General features: G+C 41.1%; 1 protein-coding gene across 12 annotated transcripts in view; it reads right to left on the bottom strand.

Annotated features, from left to right (window-relative positions):
- Positions 1-17500, bottom strand: part of LOC144970011 (protein diaphanous homolog 2-like) — a 110669-nt gene that overhangs the window by 50756 nt on the left and 42413 nt on the right. For all 12 annotated transcript variants that reach the window (XM_078909166.1, XM_078909165.1, XM_078909163.1 and 9 more), the window contains exon 4: positions 823-924. In XM_078909166.1, the coding sequence (XP_078765292.1) occupies positions 823-924 (102 nt within the window). The remainder of the gene's footprint in view (positions 1-822; positions 925-17500) is intronic.

Genomic DNA, 17500 nt, shown 5'->3' with positions numbered 1-17500 from the left:
TAAATGTCTTCTACTGGGCGGACTTTTGAACTATCTATGTAATATTACTCTTATCAATGCAAGAGAAATAATTTAAGCTCAATAAACTAAATAACCCAGAGACTTGAAGGGCCCGTCAAAGGAGGCTATCTGCCTGGTTCTACGTACATAAATGACTGCATCGTTTTCATTGCAATCATCTTGTTGTCTTTCTTTTGTTGTTAAGGGTTTTACGGCGCTTGCAACACATATAGTTATAGGTTATATCAGCGCCAGTAAAAAGGAAGAAAATGGGACAGCAAAAAATTCTAGAATTACAATTAAAGCACCCAAGATAAAGTAAGACATAGGGGAACTGGGAACAAATACGGATCAGTTGTAGATTCCAAGAGCATGACACCAATGTACTTAGTCTGAGATCACCTATGTCTCATCCGGGCACAAGCACAAGAGCCAACAAAGAGAAATACACTTAAATGCTTACATTATAAATTCAAATTAACAAATATAATAATACATAACAGAGAGATGATCTACAAGGGAAAAAAATATCATCTCCCAAAACAATAACTATGCATTTGACTGTTTCCCTCCCAGCTAGGACTCCGGCCAGGGCCAGGACAAACCAAGTTATCTCATTCCAAGACAAAGACAGAAAGCATGTTGGAAAACAGATTATAATGGGATAGAAGACACAGTATGTACCTCCCTGCCCACTATGGAAGGTCAGGAACCCCACCCAGATATAGGGGGGTAGCAGACACAGTATGTACCCCCCTGCCCACAATGGGAGGTCAGGAACCCCACCCAGGCAATCATCATGAACACTAACTGAACTCTCACCTTGCTGGATCCCTTGAGATGCATGGACAACATCTGTCGCCGGAACTTGATGTCCTTTGACCTCAGTGGAGCTTTCTTCTCTTCCGTCAGATTCATGTCATCCTGGGAAAGACAGATTTAGAAAAAAAAAATTGAAAAAAGTTCATCTTTGGATCATCAATCGATATTAGGGTTTTTTTAAAATGAGCTTTTATATAGTGCAATATCCACTGAACGTGCTCAAAGCGATTTACAAGGGGTCCCCGGTCAATAGCAACATTTAACATGTAGGATGAGGCCATGACGCCTGTTAGGCGATATTATATATTTTTTTCGGACAGACAACGCTGCTGATGGCTAGGTGCTCATTTTACACCTGAGTACGGTGAGAGAATGCGAGTAAAGATTAGTGCCGCGCTGAAGACCGGTCTGGACCGGCGGTCCCACGGTCTTTTAGCTGTGAACCGGAGACCGGTCCCATAGGGGAAGACCGGCGGAGGTCCTCACTTCTTATCACCTTTCAACGGTCTCGCGCCATGGCCTACTACTTCCCCAGCGATTCGTTGCCTCGGTAGCCTATCTTCCACCAATCACCACCCATCCCACTTAATTAATCGCACCCACCCCCTTTGCCATACACTAAACGACACAGACGACCATAGAGGCAGACGACCACCTCCCTCCACTCCGCAAACCGCCCTTTCGGGTGTGAGATGGGGGGGGGGGGGGGGGGGGGAACAGGAGGCGCACGCCTTGGACGATTCCATTATACGGGGTAAATTTCAAAATTTACTACACCATAATGATCGCAATGACAATGATCTATGATGAAGGCATGACCCCTCTTTCTAATGGGTTATTGTTTGAAATGCATGTGACTACTAAAGATGTGTGTGTGTTTGTGTTGTGTGTGTGTGTGTGTCGAACCTAGCAAGTAGCAAGTCCGATTTTTTGTTTTCTTTTGTCCATCTCTTGTCACCACTCCTTTCTATCGCATTGTTGTCATTTAAAATAATACAATAATATTAAAATTTCGTTTGGTGTTTTAACTAATCAAATAATATGAGTTTCATTAGTTTCTTCCTTCCAAAAAAACCCAGTTTTTACGTCTGTATTTAAAAAAAGTCCAATAGAATATTTGGGGACCCCGATAGCCCAGTTGATAGAGCACTCTCTTTATACGCAAAGGGCCAGAGATCGATCCCTGGTGCAGTCGAGTTTTTTTCTGAATCCCTGTCTACTCAGCAGTGAATGGGTAGCTGGGTTTGTTAGATCTGGCGAAAAGTCACCATGGATCCCACTTATTACTTATTAACTTATTACCGCCGAATCCACCCCCTCTTATTATAATTTCACGTCTCTCTCTTACTCTTCAATGCTCGCTGCCCTCTAATGTGTGTGTGTGTGTGGGGGAGGGGGAGGGGGGGGGGGTAGGAGTTGCGTGTGTGTATCAACGCCACGAACAACTCGATCAACGCCTTGGACGATGCCATTATCCCCGTTAATGGGGATAAATGTCAAATTTTATTAAATTATCGAAGTAACAATGAAGTACGGTGAGCAAATACAGAAGGCATCACCCCTCTTCTCTAATTAGGTTACAATTTGAAATGAGTGTGACTACTCCGTGTGTTTTACTCCTGTAGACCACGGTTTTCATCGTGTAGCGGTCTTTAACGGTTCAAGAATGAACGATCCCATGGTCCCAAAGGTCAAAACGGTTCGAACTTCCAACAGTCTCTCAGGAATGTTCAATGTCGAAAAGGACCGCCGGTCCTAGGACCGGTCCTTGCGGTTTTCATTTCCCAGGGACCGTAGGACCGTGGTCCTTAAGCTTGCCAAGGACCGCCCCGCACTAGTAAAGATCCTTTTCCAAGGACTCAACTATGCGCCGAGCGAGGCTCGAACCAGAACCTTCCGATCCGAAAGCGAGCGTCATACCACTCGACCACATAGCCGTAAAAATGAAATAAGGATGACTGTGGGAGAAGCTATGACGTATCATCTTTGTGTTCATGTCTTCTGACTTCTCAACAAATCGACAGAGTCGTTTCGTGAAATGACATAACATATCAATTCCACCGTATCTGACTACCCGCAAAAAAAACAAAAAAAAAAAAAAAAAACAACAACAAAAAAACAAACAAACAAAACAAAACAAAACAAAAAAAAAACAACAAAAAACAAAACTAAAAGAAAAAGCAAAACCCCAAAAAAAAAAAATACTTTAAAAAAAAAAACAAAACAAAACAAAACGAAACAAACAAAGAAACAAACAAACATGTGTTTTAAAAAAATTAGCCAGAAAACACGTCCTTCAAATATCGAAAGATTAAAATGACCCTATTACGGTCAAAAACTCTCAAACCGGGTACTTCGCGAAGTCTCAAATTTGTGAGCCACCGTATCAATATGGTTACATGTACTATGGACTACAATAATAACATTTAGTTTACAGTAAAAAAATAACACACAAAAAAAAAACAACAACAAAAAAAAAAAAAAAAACAAAAAAAAAAACAAAAACAAAAACAAAAAAAAAACAACAAAAAACAAAACAAAAACAAAAACCAACAAACTAACAAAACAAAATCAAACAACCAAAACGAAACAAAAACACCCCCCCCCCCCCCCCGTAAACAACAACAACAACAACAACAACAAACAGAAATATCTAGTAGTGCTCAAGGAAAGAACGGATTCCATTGGTCGAACTAATAAATACAGCACAGCTACTCACGAATTATTTTCTTTCGGCCGTCTGGTCTGGCCTTATATTTTGACGTCATATTTTTTGGTGTGTGTCAGACTATGAGTTTGCGAATACAACGGTGGAATATCTTTCACCTTTAAACATGACTACTGCTCAGTAATAATTATTAATAAAACTTTTCATTGTAAATTGGTGAGTCGTGATTACAGAAGTAATGACCAGAGATAATGACGACTGGGGTGTGATTGGACTTATTATTTAGGCCTATGAAGGCTGCTGGCTCCGTCGTAATTGGTTTCCCGGTTCCAGTTTGCCATAATAATAGCATTGTTATGATAAGGGTATACAAGCATAGCCGTGGATTTGCATCGTGCGTCAGTTGTGTATAAGGCAAAAACAACGGCAGTGATAATAATAACAACAACAACAACAACGACATAATAATGACGACGACAGTAACAGTAACAATAATTTAAAAAAAAATAACAACAGCAACAAGAACGGCAACAACAACAACAACAACAACAATAATAATGATGATAACATCAACCATAATAATAATAATAATAATAATAATAATAATAATAATAATAATAATAATAATAATAATAATAATAATAATAACAAAGACAAAAAACAAAAACAAAAACAAAACAGAAACAAAATAAAGCAAACAAACAACAACAAATACAAAAATAAAGATGACGTGAATGAAGCGGTGTCAAAGCGCAAAAAAAAAAAGGGAAAAGAAAAATAGACAAAAAAACAAAAAAAAACAAAAAAAAAAAACAAACAAATAAATAAATAAATAAAAATAACCCAACAAGTCAGCCTGCCACGACTGGGTATCGAAATTCAGACCAGATTATCAGCTCTCCTTGTCCTCCACCTATTCCCCATTCTCCTATTCGAATCATCTCTGTTCATTTCATTTATATTTGACCGGGGGAAAAATATCGTATGGTAAATGCTCATAGTTTATATTGAAAGGGTCATTTTACTTGAATTTTGAAACATTACCAGAGACAGTAGATAAGAAAGCCAAAGGCACGAACGATTATCCATCTCGCTTGCAGGCTAGTGTCATGTAAGGAGATGTGCACCAGACAGTGGCGAGGTCAGCGAGACATGGAAACATATTGTGTGATCCACCGGGTCATTCCAGAATTCGGTTGGCGTGATCAAGATAAAAGAAAACGGTGTTTTAAACAGTCAAAATGATCAAAATTAATGAGTTTCGGTGCCTTGAAGTTTAAGAAGAATCAAAACTCATTTTCTTCACTGAAGTTAATTATTTTACATCGTTTTAGAAATCAATGTCAAAATTCTTCTTTAGAATCGAATCAGTTTCAGACACCATCAGATCAACAGAGCCATACGTTGGAGGTGTGCAGGATGTCAGCGGATTGCATCCGATTTTCCGACTTTAGCCGGAAAAACGGCATCCCTGGAGAACGATCCAGTGATCCCGAGTAAGCGTTACGTTGGCCTTTACAAGGAATAAAAGAAAGGAACCGAGGTAGGCCTTAGGAAACACGGGAAACTATACAGAGAGAACTTTAAAAAGCCTAAGTGTTAGAAGTGTTTTGTGGCCACGCGGGATTCTATTTGGTCACTTTTGAAGTCGAGATTGGCCACGAGAAACTCTGTGGGCCATCTGGCAGCCCTGATCCAAACTACAGCTGATTACATGACATATATTGTGTATTTAAGACACACAGCACAACACGACCAGGACGACACGCATACCAGTCATGATATGTTAGCAAATAAGTGGTTTTTATTAACCAGTTAACTGCCCCACTCTGACAAAAAACATGTATTTAAAAATTTGGCCAGAAAACTCGTCCTTCAAATATCGATCGATTTAAATGAGCCTCAGATTGCCGAAAACTCTCAAATCAGGGACTTCGCCCCGTCTTTATTAAAAGTCCCAGGTTTGAGAGTATTCGTGTATTGTTGTGCTGACGAAGGGTTTGTACCCGAAACGTCCATTGTCTGTTTTGTTCCCATACGAAGCCTCTCCATTTTCACTCTTTCGTTAGTATTTTACGATCACCGGCTTTAGGCAACCCTACCGTTTTCATCTTCTGATTCACTGCCTCTATTCGACATTATGTAGGGATGAGGCAGATGCTGAAAACGGTAATTTAAAGTGACGACGACGATGATGAAAATGAAAATGATATTCATAATGATGATAGAATAATTGCAGCCTTATTAATATTGACGGGAATGACTAGTAGCTATAGGGAATGCGATTAGCCTGAAGAGTAGCGTCCCTTGATTGGACGTCACCGGCGGAAAAGTTATTAGAGAGAGAACGTCATGTTGGTTGTGCGCATGCGTCTCTCGTCCTCGCTTCCGATGAAAGCGGCATGAGACACTTCACCGAAAGCGAGGACGAGAGAGACGCATGCGCAAAACCGTTTTGACGTTCTCTCTGTAAGGTGACGTCAGATCAAGGGACGCTACTCTTCCGCTAATCTCATTCCTTATACCATTGGGAGCGCTATCAAGGTCGATCTGGTGATGGCGACAACGATAATGATGGCTATTCCGACACGTAGACGGGAATTCCACTCTGTTTAAATACTACACCACTACAATGGAATTAAGAGTTATTAATATCCTTTGTTGCATGCCGAATCAAATGGTTGAGCAATTAAAAGCGTCTATACTTGGAAAAAAAAAAGAAAAAAAAAGACAAAAAACTTGAGCTTTTATATAGGGCAATATCCACTAAATGTGCTCAAAGTGCTCTAAGAATGTAATATTACAGCAATAAATAAAGCTTCGAAAAAATGTAGAATGTAGAGGAACATCGCCCTAGAACGTAAATAACCTCTCCCCCCTACCCCGTCAACAAAACAAATATACAAAACAAAAACAAAACAAATAAAACAAAGCCAAAAAAAAAAAAAAAAAAAACAAAACAAAAAACAAACAAACTTGGCTGAAGAAAGGTTTTGAGCCCGAAACGCTCCGTGTTTGGCGTTTTGTTCTTTAACGAAGCTGTTAAAATATTTACTTTTGGTCATTACGTATGACAAGTTATCGGGGCTCCGTGTCATTATGGTCTAGCTATGCATGACACACACACATACATACACACACACACACACACAAGCCTCGGGCTCGATCTACACATCTCTGGGCCGAGTCCAGATGAGGGCAAGACAAAGTTTTGAGTCCACGAAACAAATAGCCTATCTATTACTCACACACTCTCACTGTACTCAGATGTAAAAAGGAAACCTGGACGGTAACAGTGTTGTTTCTGTGACATAACCCCCCCCCCCCCCCCAAAAAAAAAATAAAATAAAATAAAAAATAAAATAACAACAACAAAAAAAAACACCAAAAAAACCCCAAAAAACAACAACAAAAAACCACCAATAAAACACACACAGACACACACACACACACACACAAAACAAAAACACATCAAGAAAGAGAAAACCAAAAAAAAAAACAAAAAAAAAAAACCCAAAAAACACAACCACCGCCACCCTGCTATTTTGACAATTCGTAGTGGCGGAAGCAATCTTCGTAGATGATGTAATCGGGTTATTACAACAACAAACAAAAAACAATAAAGTCATTCATTAAGGGAGTTGTTACAAAACAAACACTTCTGTGTGTGTGTTGTTTATTTGGTCAGTCAGTCGGGGACAGAGTCTATTTATAGACCTATATAGATAGAATGCGCTTGTAAGGAAATGCCTTTGCGTTTATGGCGTTGTAGGGAAGTACCTGTGGTATGCACGACTCAGGACATCCAACCTTATCTTGATTTATTTCTTTTGTCACTCTAAAACGTGAGGGTGTAGCATTTCCGTCGTGTCTTAGAGTCTGATCTTCGACATCCCCAATTTAATCCCTGACGTTATCGGAGCTGCGAATGGCCATTGTCTCCATAGACCATGGTTGACTTCGTGACGATCCACCCATCGTACGCGCTTTGTATTCATTTAGGGGTGAACATGTTTAGGGGGAGAAGAACATTAAATTACAACACCCACCCCCATTTCGCCTCGAGTTTTTTCCATGATTCATGCGAATAGGGATGGTAAAGATAGTGACTTTTAATTTCATCTTGAGTTCTGCTGTAAGTCCGTGGTGGAGAAGGACGTTTTGTATTTTCTGTTGTGAAAGTCCATAGTAACGTTCTATCACGGCTTCTAACTCCTGTCTCTGTTGTGAGACAGTATTACCAAACAGAAATTAATGTTGTTTGATTTCTTTTTGAGTAGTGCTCTGTTGGTGAGATTTCAGTGTTATTTGTAATCTATTGAAATATTGAGTTCTGCTGTAAGTCCGTGGTGGAGAAGGACGTTTTGTATTTTCTGTTGTGAAAGTCCATAGTAACGTTCTATCACGGCTTCTAACTCCTGTCTCTGTTGTGAGACAGTATTACCAAACAGAAATTAATGTTGTTTGATTTCTTTTTGAGTAGTGCTCTGTTGAGACCTGGCCTTTCTTTAACTTTTTTGTGACTTTACCTGACCATCAAGTCACCTTTATGTGACTCATTGTAACATCAATGAACATTGACTATAACGTATAACCTTTAGTAACAAGAACTGAAACCTATTACTTAATGAACAAAAACAAGAACTGAAACCTGTTACAAAATAGACATAATTACATACTGTGACCTATACAAGATTTGAAAAACAATCCATTGTTTGATAACAGACATTGTCTGGAACCTAATACATTGGTTCTGTGTGTCATTCATCTGGACATTTAGCTCATCAATAACCCACACTTGGAATAACACACAGGCAACTACAGCACGTAGAATATCATCTTCACACAGACGGAGATAAGTTGGGGACCCTGAGGTCATACAAACTAAATAATCATGTTTTTCTATCATTATTCATATATCATTTAGCTTTATATTCACATCATTCACTTCTATCACCAACTCATCATATCTGTCAATCATTAGTTTCATCAATATTATTTTGACATTTATCCTTTTATCACTGACTATATTATCAATATCATAATTCTACTTAGAAGCGTCATCTTGATAACATTCATTACATCAACATCATCATCATTATCATCATCCACCATACCATCTTGATTCATCTGCTATATTCAATCATATACATTTCATTTATATCCAGCTCATTACATTAATTAATAAACACTTCATATCATATACACTTAAATCTCGGACTTGTTGTGTTCATAATTTGTGAATCTTTGGCAGTCAGCCTCACCCCCCCCCCCCTTTTTTTTTTTTTTTCTTATATAAGTGTCGCCGTCTGGGTCCGAACCGTGCACACTCGTGCCCTGACCGTGTGACATAATTTGGTGGAGCTGCCGGGTAGGATATCTGATTGCCATTGTTTTTGCATATTGTGAATTGATAAGTTTTGAGACACACATACATCTATACACACCAAGAGTAATTGTATAATTGCAGTTATATCTAGCTAGCACTTAGCCACGAGCTGTTTTTAAGGACTAACAGTTTTGAACCTAGTTCCTCTTCATATATTGTTTCAGTCGATAACACAGGTTTCATTAATCTTGTTACACCCCCTCCTCCTCTATTATATAGATAATCCACTTTAATCGCTCTAAACACCTCTCCTCATTTCATTGTCATCCACAGTCCCGGTGATTATTCAACCTTATCAAAGTTATTCTTTTGCTCTTCCCTTTAGCGACGCCATTGGCTGTCTACGTTTTCTCTTTGATTTTTCATTGTATAACATTTTAGTTTACGGCCGTTTCTGCCTACATTACAGTTCCAGACATGAGTACTAGCATTGAAAAGTTAGCTAAGATTGGATCATCTTTGGGTCTCTCAGGAAGTGATTTGAAAGACTGGATAGAGAAGACTATCAAAGATGAAGACGACAGAAAACAGAGAGAACTTGAGGCAGAGAGGGCAAGGGCGGAAAGAGATATCGAAATTGAAAGAGAGAGGGTTAAATTAGAGACGGAAAGGGTGCGAGAAGAGACAGCACTGATAACTTTGCGATTGGAATTGCAGCAGAGGAAAAATGAAGGCAGGGAAGAGGGAGCAATCGGAGGTCAGGCGGAAAGTACTAGTCACATGAAAACTATTAGACTACCAAAATTACCACCTTTTCATGCTGCCAATGATCATCTCCACGACTATCTTCAAAGATTCGAAAGGTATGCGCGAGTAAATGGATGGGAGGAGGAAGATTGGGCCACCCACCTCAGCGCTCTCCTTACTGGCAACGCCTTGGAAGTATACAGTCGCCTATCCGACGATGAGGCCAACAACTACTCTATCCTGAAGGCAAGCCTCCTTAAGCGATATAATTTAACGGAAGATGGATTTCGCGAAAATTTTCGCAAGTCAAGACCGGAGTCGGGAGAAAGCATTGAGCAGTTTAGTAATCGGATTAGCAGTTACTTCAGCAAGTGGGTGGAAATGGCAGGAAAGAACAAGGAAGATGCCGGTGACATCACTGACCTAATTATTAAGGAGCAGTTGATGGACATTTGTGGGCGAGAGCTTCTCGTGTTTGTCAAAGAAAGAAAGCCCGCAAGTGTGAGATCAGTTGTGGAACTGATCAGTCAATATATAGATGCTCACGGCTCAGCAGGTGCCTTCACGAGATCAGTACAAATCAGAACAAAGCAAGAGATGGACTCGAATCAAGTAAGGCCAGAGAATCTCAACCAGAGAGAATTAAGCGGACCGCCTAGGAACGGTCCAGTCACATGTCACATATGCAAGAGAGCGGGACATATTGCCAGAGATTGTAGAACAAAACCCGGACTGGCCGCAGTAACGGTCAGTATATGTGACTACTGCAAGAAACGGGGGCACACTTCGATAGACTGCCGGAAGAGGCAGTTTGATGAGAAGAGGCTACAACCTCCACAGGTCGCCTCAATGCCAGCACCTAACTACACTAACGAAGATTCAAAACAATGCAGCCATGGGCACATGCAACTAATGTGCGGCTGCACACTCCCAGTAACGTCGGCCTTATGCCTGGGCCACGAGGGACGAGACAAGAATATGCCGGTAGCCAACGGCTTACTGAACGGCCGACCGGTGACTGTACTCCGGGACAGCGGATGCAGTTGTGTGGTGGTCAAGAAGGGCCTAGTTGACGGCAGTAGCAGGGGAACACGGAAAGTCCCGGTCCTACTTGCTGACGGCACTGCTAGAGGGAACACGACGGTGGACGTCACCATTGACTGTCCATATTTTAAAGGTGAAGTCAGTGCGGTGGAAATGGAACACCCACTAATTGACGTCATCCTTGGAAACATGCCAGGGGCGAAATGTCCTGGTATGTGTAACAAACGTTCTGTGCGAGCAGTCGAGACACGAGGCTCAAAGCACAAAAAGATGAAGAAGTCAGTGACGTTACCTGCCCCGAAAATTGACGTCACGCCTGCATATTTAAAGGCTCAACAAGAAGCTGACACATCAATAGCTAAAGCTAGAGAATTGCAAGCAGCGGTGAGAAGAAAATCACCAACAAGAAAAGTAAACAGTGGTATGCATACGAGGATGGAATCCTGTACCGCCACTACACTTCGCCCAAGGTACACCATGGAAATCCAACGAAACAGGGGGTGCTCCCGAAGGGACTGCGAATCACAGTCATGCGACTAGCGCATGAGGGTGTCTTTGTTGGACACTTGGCGGCCAAGAAGACAACAGAGCGCATTCTAGAAGCGTTTTATTGGCCGAGCATTTGGACTGACGTGCGCAACTTCTGTCGTTCATGCGATGTATGCCAAAGGTGCGCACCGAAAGGTAACACACAGAAAGTTCCTCTTCAGGAGATGCCCTTAATTGAGACTCCATTTTCACGCGTTGCTGTCGATCTCGTGGGACGATCATGCCGGCATCAGACAAGGGAACCAAGAACCATGGTCCGGACTATTCAGCCAGGCTAGCTTAAGCTGCTGAAGACATTGCTCAGGCATTTCCTGGTCTTTTAGACAAAATCCAAGATTTTGTCTTAAGTGGGGGGCTGTAAGGAGATGCCTTTGCGTTTATGGCGTTGTAGGGAAGTACCTGTGGTATGCACGACTCAGGACATCCAACCTTATCTTGATTTATTTCTTTTGTCACTCTAAAACGTGAGGGTGTAGCATTTCCGTCGTGTCTTAGAGTCTGATCTTCGACATCCCCAATTTAATCCCTGACGTTATCGGAGCTGCGAATGGCCATTGTCTCCATAGACCATGGTTGACTTCGTGACGATCCACCCATCGTACGCGCTTTGTATTCATTTAGGGGTGAACATGTTTAGGGGGAGAAGAACATTAAATTACAACACCCACCCCCATTTCGCCTCGAGTTTTTTCCATGATTCATGCGAATAGGGATGGTAAAGATAGTGACTTTTAATTTCATCTTGAGTTCTGCTGTAAGTCCGTGGTGGAGAAGGACGTTTTGTATTTTCTGTTGTGAAAGTCCATAGTAACGTTCTATCACGGCTTCTAACTCCTGTCTCTGTTGTGAGACAGTATTACCAAACAGAAATTAATGTTGTTTGATTTCTTTTTGAGTAGTGCTCTGTTGGTGAGATTTCAGTGTTATTTGTAATCTATTGAAATATTGAGTTCTGCTGTAAGTCCGTGGTGGAGAAGGACGTTTTGTATTTTCTGTTGTGAAAGTCCATAGTAACGTTCTATCACGGCTTCTAACTCCTGTCTCTGTTGTGAGACAGTATTACCAAACAGAAATTAATGTTGTTTGATTTCTTTTTGAGTAGTGCTCTGTTGAGACCTGGCCTTTCTTTAACTTTTTGTGACTTTACCTGACCATCAAGTCACCTTTATGTGACTCATTGTAACATCAATGAACATTGACTATAACGTATAACCTTTAGTAACAAGAACTGAAACCTATTACTTAATGAACAAAAACAAGAACTGAAACCTGTTACAAAATAGACATAATTACATACTGTGACCTATACAAGATTTGAAAAACAATCCATTGTTTGATAACAGACATTGTCTGGAACCTAATACATTGGTTCTGTGTGTCATTCATCTGGACATTTAGCTCATCAATAACCCACACTTGGAATAACACACAGGCAACTACAGCACGTAGAATATCATCTTCACACAGACGGAGATAAGTTGGGGACCCTGAGGTCATACAAACTAAATAATCATGTTTTTCTATCATTATTCATATATCATTTAGCTTTATATTCACATCATTCACTTCTATCACCAACTCATCATATCTGTCAATCATTAGTTTCATCAATATTATTTTGACATTTATCCTTTTATCACTGACTATATTATCAATATCATAATTCTACTTAGAAGCGTCATCTTGATAACATTCATTACATCAACATCATCATCATTATCATCATCCACCATACCATCTTGATTCATCTGCTATATTCAATCATATACATTTCATTTATATCCAGCTCATTACATTAATTAATAAACACTTCATATCATATACACTTAAATCTCGGACTTGTTGTGTTCATAATTTGTGAATCTTTGGCAGTCAGCCTCACCCCCCCCCCTTTTTTTTTTTTTTTCTTATATAAGTGTCGCCGTCTGGGTCCGAACCGTGCACACTCGTGCCCTGACCGTGTGACATAATTTGGTGGGGCTGCCGGGTAGGATATCTGATTGCCATTGTTTTTGCATATTGTGAATTGATAAGTTTTGAGACACACATACATCTATACACACCAAGAGTAATTGTATAATTGCAGTTATATCTAGCTAGCACTTAGCCACGAGCTGTTTTTAAGGACTAACAGTTTTGAACCTAGTTCCTCTTCATATATTGTTTCAGTCGATAACACAGGTTTCATTAATCTTGTTACACCCCCTCCTCCTCTATTATATAGATAATCCACTTTAATCGCTCTAAACACCTCTCCTCATTTCATTGTCATCCACAGTCCCGGTGATTATTCAACCTTATCAAAGTTATTCTTTTGCTCTTCCCTTTAGCGACGCCATTGGCTGTCTACGTTTTCTCTTTGATTTTTCATTGTATAACATTTTAGTTTACGGCCGTTTCTGCCTACATTACAGTTCCAGACATGAGTACTAGCATTGAAAAGTTAGCTAAGATTGGATCATCTTTGGGTCTCTCAGGAAGTGATTTGAAAGACTGGATAGAGAAGACTATCAAAGATGAAGACGACAGAAAACAGAGAGAACTTGAGGCAGAGAGGGCAAGGGCGGAAAGAGATATCGAAATTGAAAGAGAGAGGGTTAAATTAGAGACGGAAAGGGTGCGAGAAGAGACAGCACTGATAACTTTGCGATTGGAATTGCAGCAGAGGAAAAATGAAGGCAGGGAAGAGGGAGCAATCGGAGGTCAGGCGGAAAGTACTAGTCACATGAAAACTATTAGACTACCAAAATTACCACCTTTTCATGCTGCCAATGATCATCTCCACGACTATCTTCAAAGATTCGAAAGGTATGCGCGAGTAAATGGATGGGAGGAGGAAGATTGGGCCACCCACCTCAGCGCTCTCCTTACTGGCAACGCCTTGGAAGTATACAGTCGCCTATCCGACGATGAGGCCAACAACTACTCTATCCTGAAGGCAAGCCTCCTTAAGCGATATAATTTAACGGAAGATGGATTTCGCGAAAATTTTCGCAAGTCAAGACCGGAGTCGGGAGAAAGCATTGAGCAGTTTAGTAATCGGATTAGCAGTTACTTCAGCAAGTGGGTGGAAATGGCAGGAAAGAACAAGGAAGATGCCGGTGACATCACTGACCTAATTATTAAGGAGCAGTTGATGGACATTTGTGGGCGAGAGCTTCTCGTGTTTGTCAAAGAAAGAAAGCCCGCAAGTGTGAGATCAGTTGTGGAACTGATCAGTCAATATATAGATGCTCACGGCTCAGCAGGTGCCTTCACGAGATCAGCACAAATCAGAACAAAGCAAGAGATGGACTCGAATCAAGTAAGGCCAGAGAATCTCAACCAGAGAGAATTAAGCGGACCGCCTAGGAACGGTCCAGTCACATGTCACATATGCAAGAGAGCGGGACATATTGCCAGAGATTGTAGAACAAAACCCGGACTGGCCGCAGTAACGGTCAGTATATGTGACTACTGCAAGAAACGGGGGCACACTTCGATAGACTGCCGGAAGAGGCAGTTTGATGAGAAGAGGCTACAACCTCCACAGGTCGCCTCAATGCCAGCACCTAACTACACTAACGAAGATTCAAAACAATGCAGCCATGGGCACATGCAACTAATGTGCGGCTGCACACTCCCAGTAACGTCGGCCTTATGCCTGGGCCACGAGGGACGAGACAAGAATATGCCGGTAGCCAACGGCTTACTGAACGGCCGACCGGTGACTGTACTCCGGGACAGCGGATGCAGTTGTGTGGTGGTCAAGAAGGGCCTAGTTGACGGCAGTAGCAGGGGAACACGGAAAGTCCCGGTCCTACTTGCTGACGGCACTGCTAGAGGGAACACGACGGTGGACGTCACCATTGACTGTCCATATTTTAAAGGTGAAGTCAGTGCGGTGGAAATGGAACACCCACTAATTGACGTCATCCTTGGAAACATGCCAGGGGCGAAATGTCCTGGTATGTGTAACAAACGTTCTGTGCGAGCAGTCGAGACACGAGGCTCAAAGCACAAAAAGATGAAGAAGTCAGTGACGTTACCTGCCCCGAAAATTGACGTCACGCCTGCATATTTAAAGGCTCAACAAGAAGCTGACACATCAATAGCTAAAGCTAGAGAATTTGCAAGCAGCGGTGAGAAGAAAATCACCAACAAGAAAAGTAAACAGTGGTATGCATACGAGGATGGAATCCTGTACCGCCACTACACTTCGCCCAAGGTACACCATGGAAATCCAACGAAACAGGTGGTGCTCCCGAAGGGACTGCGAATCACAGTCATGCGACTAGCGCATGAGGGTGTCTTTGTTGGACACTTGGCGGCCAAGAAGACAACAGAGCGCATTCTAGAAGCGTTTTATTGGCCGAGCATTTGGACTGACGTGCGCAACTTCTGTCGTTCATGCGATGTATGCCAAAGGTGCGCACCGAAAGGTAACACACAGAAAGTTCCTCTTCAGGAGATGCCCTTAATTGAGACTCCATTTTCACGCGTTGCTGTCGATCTCGTGGGACGATCATGCCGGCATCAGACAAGGGAACCAAGAACCATGGTCCGGACTATTCAGCCAGGCTAGCTTAAGCTGCTGAAGACATTGCTCAGGCATTTCCTGGTCTTTTAGACAAAATCCAAGATTTTGTCTTAAGTGGGGGGCTGTAAGGAGATGCCTTTGCGTTTATGGCGTTGTAGGGAAGTACCTGTGGTATGCACGACTCAGGACATCCAACCTTATCTTGATTTATTTCTTTTGTCACTCTAAAACGTGAGGGTGTAGCATTTCCGTCGTGTCTTAGAGTCTGATCTTCGACATCCCCAATTTAATCCCTGACGTTATCGGAGCTGCGAATGGCCATTGTCTCCATAGACCATGGTTGACTTCGTGACGATCCACCCATCGTACGCGCTTTGTATTCATTTAGGGGTGAACATGTTTAGGGGGAGAAGAACATTAAATTACAACACCCACCCCCATTTCGCCTCGAGTTTTTTCCATGATTCATGCGAATAGGGATGGTAAAGATAGTGACTTTTAATTTCATCTTGAGTTCTGCTGTAAGTCCGTGGTGGAGAAGGACGTTTTGTATTTTCTGTTGTGAAAGTCCATAGTAACGTTCTATCACGGCTTCTAACTCCTGTCTCTGTTGTGAGACAGTATTACCAAACAGAAATTAATGTTGTTTGATTTCTTTTTGAGTAGTGCTCTGTTGGTGAGATTTCAGTGTTATTTGTAATCTATTGAAATATTGAGTTCTGCTGTAAGTCCGTGGTGGAGAAGGACGTTTTGTATTTTCTGTTGTGAAAGTCCATAGTAACGTTCTATCACGGCTTCTAACTCCTGTCTCTGTTGTGAGACAGTATTACCAAACAGAAATTAATGTTGTTTGATTTCTTTTTGAGTAGTGCTCTGTTGAGACCTGGCCTTTCTTTAACTTTTTTGTGACTTTACCTGACCATCAAGTCACCTTTATGTGACTCATTGTAACATCAATGAACATTGACTATAACGTATAACCTTTAGTAACAAGAACTGAAACCTATTACTTAATGAACAAAAACAAGAACTGAAACCTGTTACAAAATAGACATAATTACATACTGTGACCTATACAAGATTTGAAAAACAATCCATTGTTTGATAACAGACATTGTCTGGAACCTAATACATTGGTTCTGTGTGTCATTCATCTGGACATTTAGCTCATCAATAACCCACACTTGGAATAACACACAGGCAACTACAGCACGTAGAATATCATCTTCACACAGACGGAGATAAGTTGGGGACCCTGAGGTCATACAAACTAAATAATCATGTTTTTCTATCATTATTCATATATCATTTAGCTTTATATTCACATCATTCACTTCTATCACCAACTCATCATATCTGTCAATCATTAGTTTCATCAATATTATTTTGACATTTATCCTTTTATCACTGACTATATTATCAATATCATAATTCTACTTAGAAGCGTCATCTTGATAACATTCATTACATCAACATCATCATCATTATCATCATCCACCATACCATCTTGATTCATCTGCTATATTCAATCATATACATTTCATTTATATCCAGCTCATTACATTAATTAATAAACACTTCATATCATATACACTTAAATCTCGGACTTGTTGTGTTCATAATTTGTGAATCTTTGGCAGTCAGCCTCCCCCCCCCCCCCCCCCTTTTTTTTTTCTTTTTTCTTATATAAGTGTCGCCGTCTGGGTCCGAACCGTGCACACTCGTGCCCTGACCGTGTGACAGCGCTTGGCCAAATAGTTCACAACATTGCCATCCGGAAATATAACGGACCAACACACAAACTCTGTGTAACCATGAACTT

The sequence above is a fragment of the Berghia stephanieae genome, chromosome 4 (genome assembly GCF_034508935.2).
Source record: "Berghia stephanieae isolate SIO BIC M18660-M18661 chromosome 4, UCSD_Bste_1.3, whole genome shotgun sequence".
NCBI classification, from domain to species: Eukaryota; Metazoa; Mollusca; class Gastropoda; order Nudibranchia; family Aeolidiidae; genus Berghia; species Berghia stephanieae.
Note: the sequence above shows the minus strand (reverse complement) of the source record. Positions and strands in the feature narration are given on the sequence as shown.